The following is a 13,360-nucleotide window of genomic DNA, read 5'->3' on the forward strand; positions in this document are numbered from 1 at the left end:
AGCAATGCCATATATACATGCTATTTAATACAGTTTAAATTGCCTAATTTGGGCTGCCCTAGTCTGCATTAACTTTAATCCTCATTCAATGAAGATTAGTTAATTCAGATTGGAGCCAATTTTACCTTGGACCAGCCCAGCCATAATGATGGCTGTAGTCTGAATAACATCTAGAAAAATGTAACGTCTATATATGGCTTTTGAGGCCAGACCTTCATTTGTTATGAAACTGCATAGCTCTACCAATATAAAAGGGGGATATGCTGATTTATGCCAGCTCAGGATAGAGCCCATGATGTTCAGAAATCTGTAAAGGGCTCAGTATTCCTGAAGCGGGAAAACCTTGTATATAAATCTTTTCCCTATGTTGCATATTTCAGTTACATTTTCTGCAATGATAAAACAGATGCTTCCCTCAAGTTAAAAATACATATATGAGCCTTTCTCTTGTCTATAAAAAGCGTATGATGGGTGTAGTGCTGATGGATAAGAGTGTTACTTGAGATCTCTTGGATTTTTGAAATCCAGACATTTTGGAATTTTTGCCCCGCTCATGCCATTTCTTCATGATCACAAGTCCTACAGTCCCCTAATCCTTGCAACAAGAGAACGTGGTAATGTTTGTAATGCACCTTGGCACATCAATTCGCAAGACTGTATCTGATGGCAGTTTAGTCAGTAATGCTTCATCTACAGTTTGCTTCTTCATTAATTCCCCTCCTGACAAAATGCTCCACAAGTCTGAAGTGCATTTTTCCTAACAACATTAAATGAGCTTTTATAGGGTGCATTCCACAGTAAAAAAATAATCTAGTTATAATCTAGTTTGCTGTCTTTGGCAGATGTTTGAACTCTGGTTCTATCAGCCATGAAACCTGATATCAAAATGTATCCATCTGGTGAGAAAAATGGCAAAACCCATTGCTTAGAGAAGTCCAATACAATTTAAATTCCATGCATATTTCCTGAGTCTTTCACTGGAATTTCTCTGGCTGGATTTCTCAGGAAGATGTAGAATTACATGTTTTAAAACCTGGGTCAAATGCAAAAAAAAAGACTAGAATCACAGTCTCCCAGATAACACACACATTCTAGGGTTTCAAGAATTCCAAAGTAATCCATCCATGTGCACCAAATTCCTGGCATCCCATGAAAAGGAGGGGCAGAGAGGAAGTAACTGGCCTAACCAGAGTTCTTCTTAGCCCCACTTCAAGACAAAGATGCCATATAGAAAGCAAATGATGCCCATGACCCCACATGTCACCTAGAATCCGGGTGGGCTCAGGGACAATGTACTCCCAGAGGTCCACTCTATAACTAACCTTGTGAAGGGCGGTCCAATTCATCATTTTTCTTACAATACTATTGCTGTAAGCTTAAGACTGCTTTTTTCCTCTGTAAAATACTTTTTATAAATCATGCAAGGGATACTATGGATCATCAGAATATTAAGAATATTTTTAAAAGACGACCTACCTCCTACTGAGGAGCTTTGCTGATCAACCAAAAATACTGAACCTTTATACAGGTAAGAAAGCACAGGAGCAAAGCTGGATGCATCTGTTGAAAATTCAAGATCCTGTATGATAACTCTAAGCCTTACTAAGATACTTCCAGCTTTCAGGGATTCAATTTGCACTTTCAGCTTCCCAGTTGTGTACAATGTGGAAATATTTGGTGGAAATGAGTTTCCAATCTGAGAAAAGGCAAAAGCAATACTTTAATCAGGAACACAATGGAAAGAACATGTTTAAAACAACTCATCATTATACTGTTACTGTTGTCAATATTTTACACATTATATACACATACACCAACACCCCATTTGCAGAAAATCATCAAGTTCATAAACAGCAAAAAACAAGACATCACTTGAGTCTAAAACACTCACACCAGATGGGAAAGACATACAAGTGTGAGTGAAGACTATAGCATGGATCCCTTTGGTATATCATGATGTTTCAGAATCGTAACTGCTTCTCAATGTAAGTATCATTGCTGTCAAACACTAATGCAGTTTCTGAAGTCTAATTTTCCTGTGCAGTAAGTCATTTCTCTGGCACTTTATGCCCAATTTAAGGCCTATTTACTCTGCCACAACAATGTAGAATGACTGAAATGTTAAAAAGACTCAGGACCTAAAAGAAGTGTGAAGTCAATATAGATGCTCATTATAGCTGAAACAGATCATTGAGTATTTCAGATTTTGAGCTAGCTCCTTAGCCCCAATAAGGAGATTAGCCTCAGACTTGGTTTATGTAGCCTAGTTGGGGATTCCCCTAGCATATGGAAATGCCTAGTGCTATGGAGTCAGTATTACCAGTTAATCCCCACCCAGTCCTGCCTTCAGGGCATCCTGGGAAAAACATGCATGCTGAAGTATCCAGTGCTCTGGCAGTCCCCAACTGCTGCACTGGTCCCAAGCTATATGCAAGATAGCTAACACCAGAGATCCAAATCAACATCAAACAGGCTCTCAGGTCAGAGATGGCATAGATCACATAAATTGTCTTCTATACCTTCCCTCCATTCACTCCACCCCATTCATCCTAAGGACACAAGGACAGGAGCAACTTTCTGCTATGAAGCCAACTTAGAAGCTTTTCTCTTTTGTTATACTTTACAGCGGGAGTGTCAAACTCATCTGGCCCCTCAGATTAGACCCACAGACTGGCCCCATGTACCACAGCCAGTCTGGAGAGCCAGTTTGGCACAGGTACCTCATGCAGCATGTGCCCCTGACCAGCCCTGCATGTTGCATGCAGTGTGCACTAGCCCTGATCTGGAGCTGCATGCAGCATGCTGCATGAAGTGCCCCACCTGACCAGCCCTGTGCCCTGGCTGTGGTGCATGGAGCCAGCCTGTGAGCCCCAGACCAGCGCCAGCACCAGGGCCAGTCCAGCAGCACACACCAGACTAGCTCTGTGCACCACCTGCAGCACGTGTGGCCTCAGCCAGTGTATGCTGCATGCAACACAGAAGGTTGGTTCAAAACCTATGGGCCAGATCCTCAGGGTCCATGGACCCGATCTAAACCGCAGGCTTATTTGACACCCCTGAGTTCAAGCCCTAACCCCCATTTTCAGATGTCACTCTGGCACTTCAGAGTTTAAGGAGTTTCAGTGACACTTAAACATCGAAATAACTGGTGAAAATAGGACTCAGACAAACTTTTGAAAACTAAGATTTTGAAAACTGTACCTGAAATGAACTGAAGCTATGGACTAAATTTAGCCAGGACTCAACTGATCAGAATTCCACTTTAATTAGAATTCCAATCCTAATTTCATTACAGTTGCATTTGCTTGCACCTGGGCTGAATTTGGCCCAGAAGTATCACATACATTAAAAGGGTAATGCTAATGAGGTACATTTCTCTCTCTCTCATCTGCTGATTTTGTCCCAAGTTCATCTCTTCAGCTCTAAGTGAACACTCACAGGCTACCATTGTTTGAAACATATTGTTCCAACTTAATTGTAGTTGAATCCAATTACAAAGAAATCTCAAGACAGAGACACAAGAAAAATGGATCAAAGAAATGGAGACTTATATACATTTATTTTCTTTGTGTTACTTGACATAAACCTGACACCACCAATAAATTATGCTTTACTAGCAATCAGCTAAGTAGATCTATGTATTGTGCTGGTGGAATTACAGCAGTCAGCAAGCCAGAGCATGGTGATGAGGTGCACACTGGGGGTCACACCAAGCTATTGACTCCATAAATTTGTAAGCTTGGGCACACAGAGTGGAGTGAACAGGCAAAGCTTATTTTTCATTGGTATGGCAGGTCTCATTCAGGAGGCAATGAAGACAAAGGCTGTGTACACATACTCAAATGATGAGGGAGAAGTCTCTAGAGTTGTTCTCTACGTAGAAAAACTTATCCGGAGATGCCTGATCAGACATTTGAATACAAAGCCAATGAAGAGCAGAGAGCTGCAGTGCTGATGCTATGGAGCCAGGGGGCCTGTGCAGACACCTCAGTGTGCTCTGCTGTCTACCTGGCAACAGATGGCAGCAATGCACAAGGTAGCCCTGAATGGCTGACCTAGACTGCTCAGAATCAGCCTATGTCGCTGTACAGCACAAGGTGGAACTGTATGTTTTGCTCCCTTCTCAGCTGGAGTAGCAAAGTCCAACCTGAGTGACACACTGTCTACCTGGCGGAGGGAAGGGCAGGAGGAAAGTACCTTGAGATGTTGTGCTGTGGCTGTTCACAGAAGGGTAAGTGGTACAGACACTCACTCTCCCAGGAGAAACTTGTGGTTTCTCCTGGGAGAGCAGTAACTCTCCCTGGAGAAACTGAATGTTTGTATGTGACCATGCCCTAATAGCCTGTGGCTTGATGTTGCACTGAAAATATGTTTTTATTTGAGTAAATAGCTACACCCATGGAAAATGGCCTCTACCACATACATGGTCTATTGGGGCATTTATACACATACCTTTGCTTGCTCCAATGCGACATGAGTCCAGTGCCTCAGAGCAGACTTGATCCAACAAGTTTGAAGAGCATGCAAGCTGATGTGCCCAGCACTGCATCACATTCATTTGTATAAATGGTAAAATGCACGTCAGTGCACAGAAAAAAGCAGTGGTGAACTTTTTAACCTAAAACACCTTCAATGTGTGTTAGTTCAAAAGTGCACTGCCGCCATTTTCTCAGTGCTGATACACATTTTGCTTTTTCTACAAATGCCATTGATGGCTACAGAAAACTTTATATTATTTTTCAGTAGAAAGTTACCCATTTTTCATGAGCAAGTGTCCAATTGGGTGGAGACACACCTGTTGTGCCTTCTTTTGAAAATGTGACCCACAATATACAGTCTTTTTTATCCTTATAATCATAAATGGATCTACATTACCTTGACTGTGGGGAAATTCTGGGCTTGGGTTATGATCTTAACTTCATAATCTGGGCCTGATTCAATAAAATGGATTAGAAACAGAAGGCCATATTTGAAACTCCTCGTGCTTTAGAGAACTTCTCATCTGATTCCAAATTTCATGATACAAGTTGATTTATTTCTTCTATCATGATTGCTGAATCAGTACAGACTGGACATGTCTACATGTGCCCCTGACTATGCGTTTGGTACTACATGGTCATTTAGTACTGGCAGGTACCGCACAGTCATTTAATACTTTCTTCAGTACTCACTGCTACATCAACGTAGTATGTAAGAATAACCATGCACCACAGAGACAGCACAGTACCGGGGAGGGTACTGCACAGTCATGTAGTACTTGCTTTAGCTAGGGGTTTAGCTAAAGCAAGTACTAAATGACTGCACTGCAATACCCTCTGGTATTGTGCAGTATCCGCTGGTATTTGGTACTGCGCATTTAATACTTGCTTTAGCAAATACTAAATGACTGTGCAGTACCCACCAGTACTGCGCAGTCCCAGCAGCGCATGGTTATTTTTAGACACTATGTTGCCATAGCAATGAGCTACGGTGATGTAGCTCATCGCTACAGTGACATAGCGTCTCATGTATATATGCTTACAGGATATAGTATGTCCATACCTAATGAATGAAGTTATAGAAAAATCTTGACCAGTCACTTCTTCTTGATGGATAAAGAGCTCCGAGAACAAGTAAAACTTGGTTAAAAAAGGGATCACACAGTTAATACAATGCCTCTTGAACACTTCAAAGATTCATTAAAAATCCTCAGATTAATTTACTGGAAATTAATAATTACAATAAAAATCTTCCAGGAAGGCGTCCATCCACCTCCCTGTTTTTAATTCACCCCTCTGAAAAGTAAAACTCTCACTGGCTTCAGTGATAAGAAGGTCAGGGCCCAAGTTTGCCTTCTTTTGTCCAATAACTTTTGTTTCAGTTAAAGGAAAGTCAGAGAAAATGGTGCAAGGATTTCTAATGGTTACTGTACATGCATAAAACTTCCCCATTACACTAAAAATTAATCCTATATAGAAAGATTACGCACACAGAGTTTAGTGTTACCTCAGTAAGCAGCAATCTTGAAAATTCTTGATATTCCAAGCTACTAGTGTTGTGGAGTTGTTCAGTGAAGTTATAGTTCAGGATCTTTATTGTAATCCCAAATATCTGGGCATCTATAAGACACATTAAAATAGTGATAGTGTAGAAGAGAAAATGGTTTGATCAAACTTGATGGACCCATATTAACATCTCAGATCTGGGCTTATGTCCAAAGTCAAATTGAGAGAAAATCCTTAGTGATGTAAATCAGCATAGCTTCATTAAAGTTAAAAGAGCTACTTTGACAAACACCAGCTAATTCTTCAGTGTTCCACCAGGGGTGCATGTTCTCCCTTGCCCTTGCTAGTGATTAACTTGTACCTCGTCACATCGGGTTGGTTAGCTAACGGAAATGTAGGTTCTGATCAGATTCAGACAAGGAAATCATATCTTGCTTACATGGGAATCAAACAGCCTTACAAATTTAAAACAAGGAGCTTGTAACATTAGTCAAGTGTATGAAACTCTGTAAAATACACATAGGCATAGGAGGGCAGCTCCATGCCTGGGGCAACCACAATGTAGAGAGCAGCATCAGCTGATAGCCACAGTTACTTTTGCGCCCTGTCCCGCAACGAAAATGGAACCTGGAGATACTGTCCCGGTCACACCTCACCTCAGTGTCTGCTGATAATACAACACAGCCTCTGCAAGCTTCCTTACACAGCTCTTGTCCATTAGCCCCAACTTGTCAAACACAAGCTCATCAAAATCTGGCCTTCACCTACACAGTCTCTTTCTTTGTGGTATTCTGAAAAAAGCCCTTCATTTATAACCTTGGGTATATCACTAGATTTCCTTGTTCATCCCTCAATCTAACTATATAAACAGGAAAAAGCAGGGTGACCCTCAAAATTCATGGGAAATGTGCTGTGTATCAATTGCAGCTGAATGTGCTGCCAAGCTGTAAGTCCACACAATGTACATTAGATTTATGTCTCCAGTTGTCTGAGTCAGCATCAAGCAAATGCACTGCTTAATCAACTGCATAACAAAAGACCCACATCACTCAGAATATGCCCTGCTCATCTGATTATCTGTATTGAACTGGCATTGGCTTAACGGAAGAAGAGTGTTTTGAAAAAAAGATGGAAATGAGTTTTGAGGGGATAATGGAGTATCATTAAAGCATAGAAAATGGGTACAGAAAGAAATGGAATATCTCAAATTGGATACTTACTAGTTTTAGCACTTTGATGGGAGATGATGGTTTTTCCACAAGTTTCATAGCTTATCTTCACCAAATACATTATACCTGCTTCCAAGTCAGACACATCCACTCTCGTTTCTGTAGTGGCCATGCTTTTGAAGATATCTTTGTCCTTGAAAACTTCAACTTGGAAAGTGTGATTCAGAGTGGAATTCACACTCCAGGATACTTCAAAACTGCTACTAGTAACACTGAAGATTCTGTGGTTTCTAATTGCAGAAGAATCTATAGTAATATTGGGGAGACTCATCAAAAGAGAAAGGAACATTTTGTCCAAGGAAACATCCAAAATGCTTCTTTTATGATCAATAAGGTAAAATTGCTCTTGGCAATATACAAAGCCAGATTCTGCCACCCCTGCACTGAGTCATCCTTTGTGCCCTAAGTGGCCCAATTAAAGCAATTAGTTATATACATTTATTACTAATGTAACAGTTATTGTTTGTTTTCCATTTGCCACTAGCACTTGTGATTGATCCACAGTAATACAAATACCTATTCTGATAGTGATGGGATTAATCATGAAGTAGAGTACTACTCATATTAAGTAAGGATGCAGAATTATGAATCAGTCAAGAAAAGCCTTCACTGCCCTTGGAATAATGATTATATATAAAATATGTATAAATGTTTTGTATTTGTATTGGTTTATTCATCAGACAAATGCTGTCCTGATTTATACCTGAAGTCACACCACTAATTTCAGTGATATAAGTGAGAGAAGAATATGGATTCACTCTCTTTAGGAAACACTCAGGACTGAATTGGAGAATGTGGCATCAAGAAACCATAATTTCTGTTCTTCTTTTTAAAGCTGATTGAGCTTCTTCAGAAAATAAAGGAATAAAAATTTCTTAAAAACAGGTCTGTTTCAACAAAACAGATATATTCCCAATCTCCTGACATAGTTGCCTACTAGATAAGTCCTAAGGACTGGAGACATAGGGCCTTTGTACACACCACAAAATTGGCCTTTAAAGCGGCTTAAATGCCCTTTTGCACCACTTTAATGGTGCGGCTGTTTACACTGATGGCAGCATAATGCGCCTTAATGGTGTGTCTGTTTATACTGTTGGCATATTGCACAATAAATGGGATAAACGCAGCGATAAACGCAGCAAAGTAAAACACCTCCAAGGTGTTTTAGTTTGCTAGGTCACAGCCACGGAGGGAAGCACTGGGCCCCATGCAGCTCAGGGGCTGTACAGGAAGCCCATGCAGGCAGCCCAGCAGCAGCCTGTGCAGGCAGGCTCGACTGAAGGAAAATACATAAATAAAAAAGCAGCAAGCCTGATCTTTTTTTTTCCCTCCCCAGAGCCTGCCTGCCTACCTGAGCTGCACGAGGGCCTGGTGCTCCCCTGCATGGCTGCTGGTGGCCAGTGATTCCCTCCACGGCTGAGGTGCCCCCGGGACCACCTGGGTTGGGTGCCTGCATGTGGGTGCCACCTGGGGGACACCATCACCTCAGAGGGAAGCACTGGCCCCCCTGTAGCTCAGGGACTGCTCAGCCTGCCGGCAGTTCACCCTCCCCTCCCCGCCACCAGAGAGGCAGGTACACACCATGGGGATTTACTTCAGTTTAATTTTCCCTAAATTGAAGCAGTAGGTTTCTGAAAACACCGCTTCAATTTAGGGAGAATTAAACTGAAGTAAATCCCTGTGGCATGTACAAACAGCCATATCTACTTTTCTAAAATAACTTTAATTTAAACCCTCTGGTTGAGGGTTTAAAGTTGAGGATGAAGACAGGAGTCAAAAGCAGTGAACATCTCAGTGATTTAGACAAAAGATAAGTTTACAACCTTTCTATCCCATAAGAAAAATGGAAAGAGATTATCCATGGGATATTTCTTAAGTAAGGGAATTAAACTAGGGCATACAATGGTTAATCTCTTGCGGCTCTTTCTTACTGTTCTCCATCAGATGTCACTGTAGATATCATAACTCAATCATTTTCAGGACAGAAGGGAACGGAACAAGTGATGAAACCCAATGTTACTTACAGCATTCTGAATCAGTAGAGTTCTCAGATTTTGGCAGAACAATTGTTGAATTATCTAGAGACACAGAACTATTGCTAGTACTAACTGGATCCAAAGTTGATCTTGTAGTAGACTCTATCATGTATAAGGAAAAAAGGAAATTATTAAGCAAAACAAATTATCTAGTAAAAGATATCCAAAATAAAAATCATCTACACATGCAAAAGCTTATAAGCCTTCAGACTAAACTAGTACAATATGCATAATAAAATATTTTCCCTCTTTCCATTGATACCTTAAAACTACCTTAAATCTCAAAGGATAACAAAGCTGTTTGCTAAGGCCCTGCTAACTCTAATTTACTTGCTTAATGCACACAGTTCAACTGAAATCTGTGGGCTCTATGCAGATGCCTAAATGTTTTGTTGCATTGGTTCCAGGAAGAAATGTTGACAGTGGGTGATTTGACCTTAGAAGTTCGCAGGAGTTGAAGCTAAGGTTTTGGCAGATGGACTGGGGTCAGCTAAGTTTTTTGGCAATAGGAAAGCACAAGGGATAGCTTGGAAATGTGAGATGAGGACAGGGATGTAAAATGATCAGCAGTGAAGCAGCAAACTTCCAGCTCCTCTGTAATCCACCAATGACAACTCGAGAGAAAGCAGAGAAAAACTGTGCTGCAAAAAATCATGGCTTGCAAATGGCTTCTGATGGTGTGTTAGAATATCCCCCACATGGGTGCTCACCACTTCTGGGAGGAAAAAAAAGAAAATCAAACCCACTTTTCTTACCTTTACATCCTCCACTCAGATGGCTAGAGTTTGTGTCCATATGTTCAGGCTCACATGTACAATTGTAAAAACCTTCCATGTTTATACAAAGCTCTTTTCGGGGACATGCATTGAGTTCAGCATAGGAACATTCATTTACATCTAAGGAGAGGAATTCAATTTAGGATGGAATTTACAGGTATCCTAAAAGCAGTATTTAGATTCATGACACGTAAATCCAGAGTATGAACCCAACTACGCAAAGGTGAACCTGAAGTAACCCTACCTTTGCGTAGGAGTAACTGAGATGAAAAGCTGGGCTACGAGAAATTGAAAAAACCCCTACTTTGAAAGTGTTGTTTTTCATTCTCAAGGCTAATTCCCCAATGAAGCAATTTTCTATATAAATTATACAAGGATGTTTGACTTTGGATAGTGTTCATGGCTTGTGTCTAATTCAGTGCCCATTATAGAGGAAGCAAAAGAATTGAGGAATAGAGGAATGCCAGTTCCAACTGAATCTCTTTCCTGCCTCTCTCTTGCCTCTGCACCCAGAGATTCCATTGCACAGCTGTGTTCTCCATGAAGTTTTTGGCACTCACAAGAACTTCATGGAGGAAAGGAAAATGCACTTTCTTGTTACCACTCCCAGACCTCATGGTTTGGCCATGAAGGAGTGTGACTGCAACACACATCTACTTCATTCTTAGTACTTCCCTAGCACCAGTTCTGATCCAATTCTACCGCTTCCAGATCTATTCTATTTGTATGACCTCAAGATTGTTTTCACAAACTTGACAATTAGTGTAGCCCTTTCTTACAAATCCAGGGCATAGTTTTACACCTACTAAAACTGTTGAAGATCCTTGCATTGAGCTCTGTAGTAGATGGACTGAGTCTTCACAGATAAGCAAGCATTATTCTTTTTTTTATGAAAGCAGTGTCTAGCCATGAATATTTTGGAGCTTAAATGTTTCAACACTTAAATAGCCATATTTGTTAGATCAATCATATTTAAAAATGACAGGATCCAAAAACGTGCTCTAAATATTAAGAATAATAAACTATAATATATTTACTATTTTGTCCCTAATTCAGGACAATATGTCTTTATATTTAAAATAAACATAAAGATGTGCTACATTATTATGAAATTGTATTGTTCCTTGAGCAACCAAGAACATTCCCCACCAAAATACTGATATCCAAAATACTACTAATTATAAACTTATTTTGCTCTCAAGTGGGTGTTTTACACACGCCTATTTAAAATTTTCCACCATATAGTTCCCATGAAAATCAATGGGACACAAGAATAACATCACTGAAAAAGGTCCCCAAAGGACATTGTCATACTAAACAATCACCTTGTACATCTACATCGATAACTTCATACACACGCTTCATAATGGCTTTCAGCAAAGAAGAAATTGTTATTAGTGAAGCTGGTTGATATAATCCAATGAGAATATGAGATATTACTGTTCCAGAGTATGTTTCTGTGTGAGCAGTCTGAATGTGGTACACTGAGGAATGAAAGGGCTGTAGTGCACCAGTCATCTGTTAAAAAAAGAGATGAACAAGTTTTTGGTTTCTTTAGCAGTATAACTGAGTAACATCCTAATAATTAATACTAAACTAAGAAGAGCAAGAACTGTTTCAGACTTAAAAAATTTAGGCAATAAGCAACATTCCAGATTGTCATATTTCAGAGAAAAAGAAACTGGATGTGAAGAAAATTCTTGAGACCTTTTTAGGAGGATGCATTGGAATAGGGACCTGGAATTTGGCAAGGAGGTGGCCTGTGTCAGGAATGTGTTAGCTGTTGTTCCTGCAAAAATCTACCCCAGTTTGACTAAAGTAAAAGCCTTTTAATAATTTGAATTTGCACAAACATGGTAGAAATCACTTACATTCAATTTAAGCTAAATCTCTGAAAATTCCATATCTAGCTCCAGCTTCTAACAGCTTCCCAGTCTGTGCACACACTGTCCCCACAAAGTAAGTGATCTTTTGTATGGGCTCACTAGGACTCTTCCTGTAACTGGAAGTCTCAGTTGTGTCATTCTGGGGCTGAGCATCAGAAACTTTAACTAGATATTGACAACACAAGTCTATGACTAATTGTGCAAGGTAACTTGCACTGACAGTCAGAAGAAGACACTGGGACTGGCTGGGCAAAGGAACTGGAGTTGAGAGTCAAGAGGTAGACAGAGATGGCTGACTTTGGCTGGGCAAGAAGAGGGGGATTAGATTCTGTAAGAGAGATAAGAACAGGGAAAACACATCTCATGAAAAACAGTTACACAGGAATCTAAATCTTGCCATTTCTTAACTTTTGAGCACTTGACTTCGCAATATTAATTTTCCTTTACCCTGTTCTTAGGGTGTAATTGTTATCTATAATGCATGTACTATAGGTGCTCTGCAAGCTAGGTTGGTGTCCATAAGACATTACAACTTGGCTGATCATCACAGAGATGAGGTACTGGTATGCAATGTAGTGAAAAAATAGTTTCTGTTTGACATGGCTTGTTGTAGCTAAGTTATTTAATATATACTCCCCTATTACTGTCCTCTACTGGTTAACCTACTCTTAAGAAGAAGATTAGGATTGGCAGCCTTTAATCTTATTAGGCTATAATGCAGGAGAGTCTAGGTTCATAGGAAAACCCAATTATATATACACATCTATACATATACACACACGTTACTCAGCTACAATGTGCAGGAGACATTAGTGATGAGGGGAAATAAAAGCACACACAAACTGGTAGTTAAAATAAATTGTGTTGGATATGGTGGGCAAAGTGGGAAAGCCCATTTTATTTGGATTTTGCCGTTAAACCTTCTCTAATAATTACAGATAGGTAAATCTTGGGGCAGGGGAGAAAAAAAACTTTGATTTTATCCAAATACACTTCTCAAAACCTTGATGCCTATCTAGACTCCCTGGGTGCGTTCAGATGAGCGTGCACGTGCCTCTTGCCCTGTCTCAAACCCCTTTGAGATGGGTCAAGAGGCGCGTGTGGGAACAAAAAAACGTTCCCCATGCTGCAAGTTTGCAGTACGTGGACGAAATTAGACCCCTGGACATCCAGAGGTCTAAAAAAAAACAGAGTTAAAAAAGTGGGGCAGGAGACCATGCCCTGAGGCAACTGGAGGCTGGGTCCTCCACAAAACCACTCTGGCTGCCAGAGCGACTCTGTGGTTGGCCCTCACCCTGGTGCTGAAGCCTGCTGCCTGCCAGGTAGCGTGCTTCAGCAGCAGGGCTCCAGTGCCAGTAAGTAAGGGGTTGCGGGGGCTGGAGGAGGGGAAGGGGACTATGGGTGGGGCACCTGCTGGCCCTGCCCACCCCCACAGTCCCCCCATCCCTG

The 13,360-nt window shown here is 40.7% G+C and overlaps 1 protein-coding gene across 1 annotated transcript in view; it reads right to left on the reverse strand.

Annotated features, from left to right (window-relative positions):
- UMODL1 (uromodulin like 1) overlaps positions 1–13,360 on the reverse strand; it is a 96,618-nt gene that overhangs the window by 49,149 nt on the left and 34,109 nt on the right. Inside the window, exons 5-10 of the mRNA XM_025215422.1 lie at positions 11,351–11,543; positions 10,005–10,145; positions 9,238–9,351; positions 7,205–7,459; positions 5,986–6,098; positions 1,477–1,696 (exon numbers count right to left, since the gene is read on the reverse strand). Of these exons, the coding sequence (XP_025071207.1) occupies positions 1,477–1,696; positions 5,986–6,098; positions 7,205–7,459; positions 9,238–9,351; positions 10,005–10,145; positions 11,351–11,543 (1,036 nt within the window). The remainder of the gene's footprint in view (positions 1–1,476; positions 1,697–5,985; positions 6,099–7,204; positions 7,460–9,237; positions 9,352–10,004; positions 10,146–11,350; positions 11,544–13,360) is intronic.

The sequence above is a fragment of the Alligator sinensis genome, unplaced genomic scaffold (genome assembly GCF_000455745.1).
Source record: "Alligator sinensis unplaced genomic scaffold, ASM45574v1 scaffold840_1, whole genome shotgun sequence".
NCBI lineage: Eukaryota > Metazoa > Chordata > Crocodylia > Alligatoridae > Alligator > Alligator sinensis.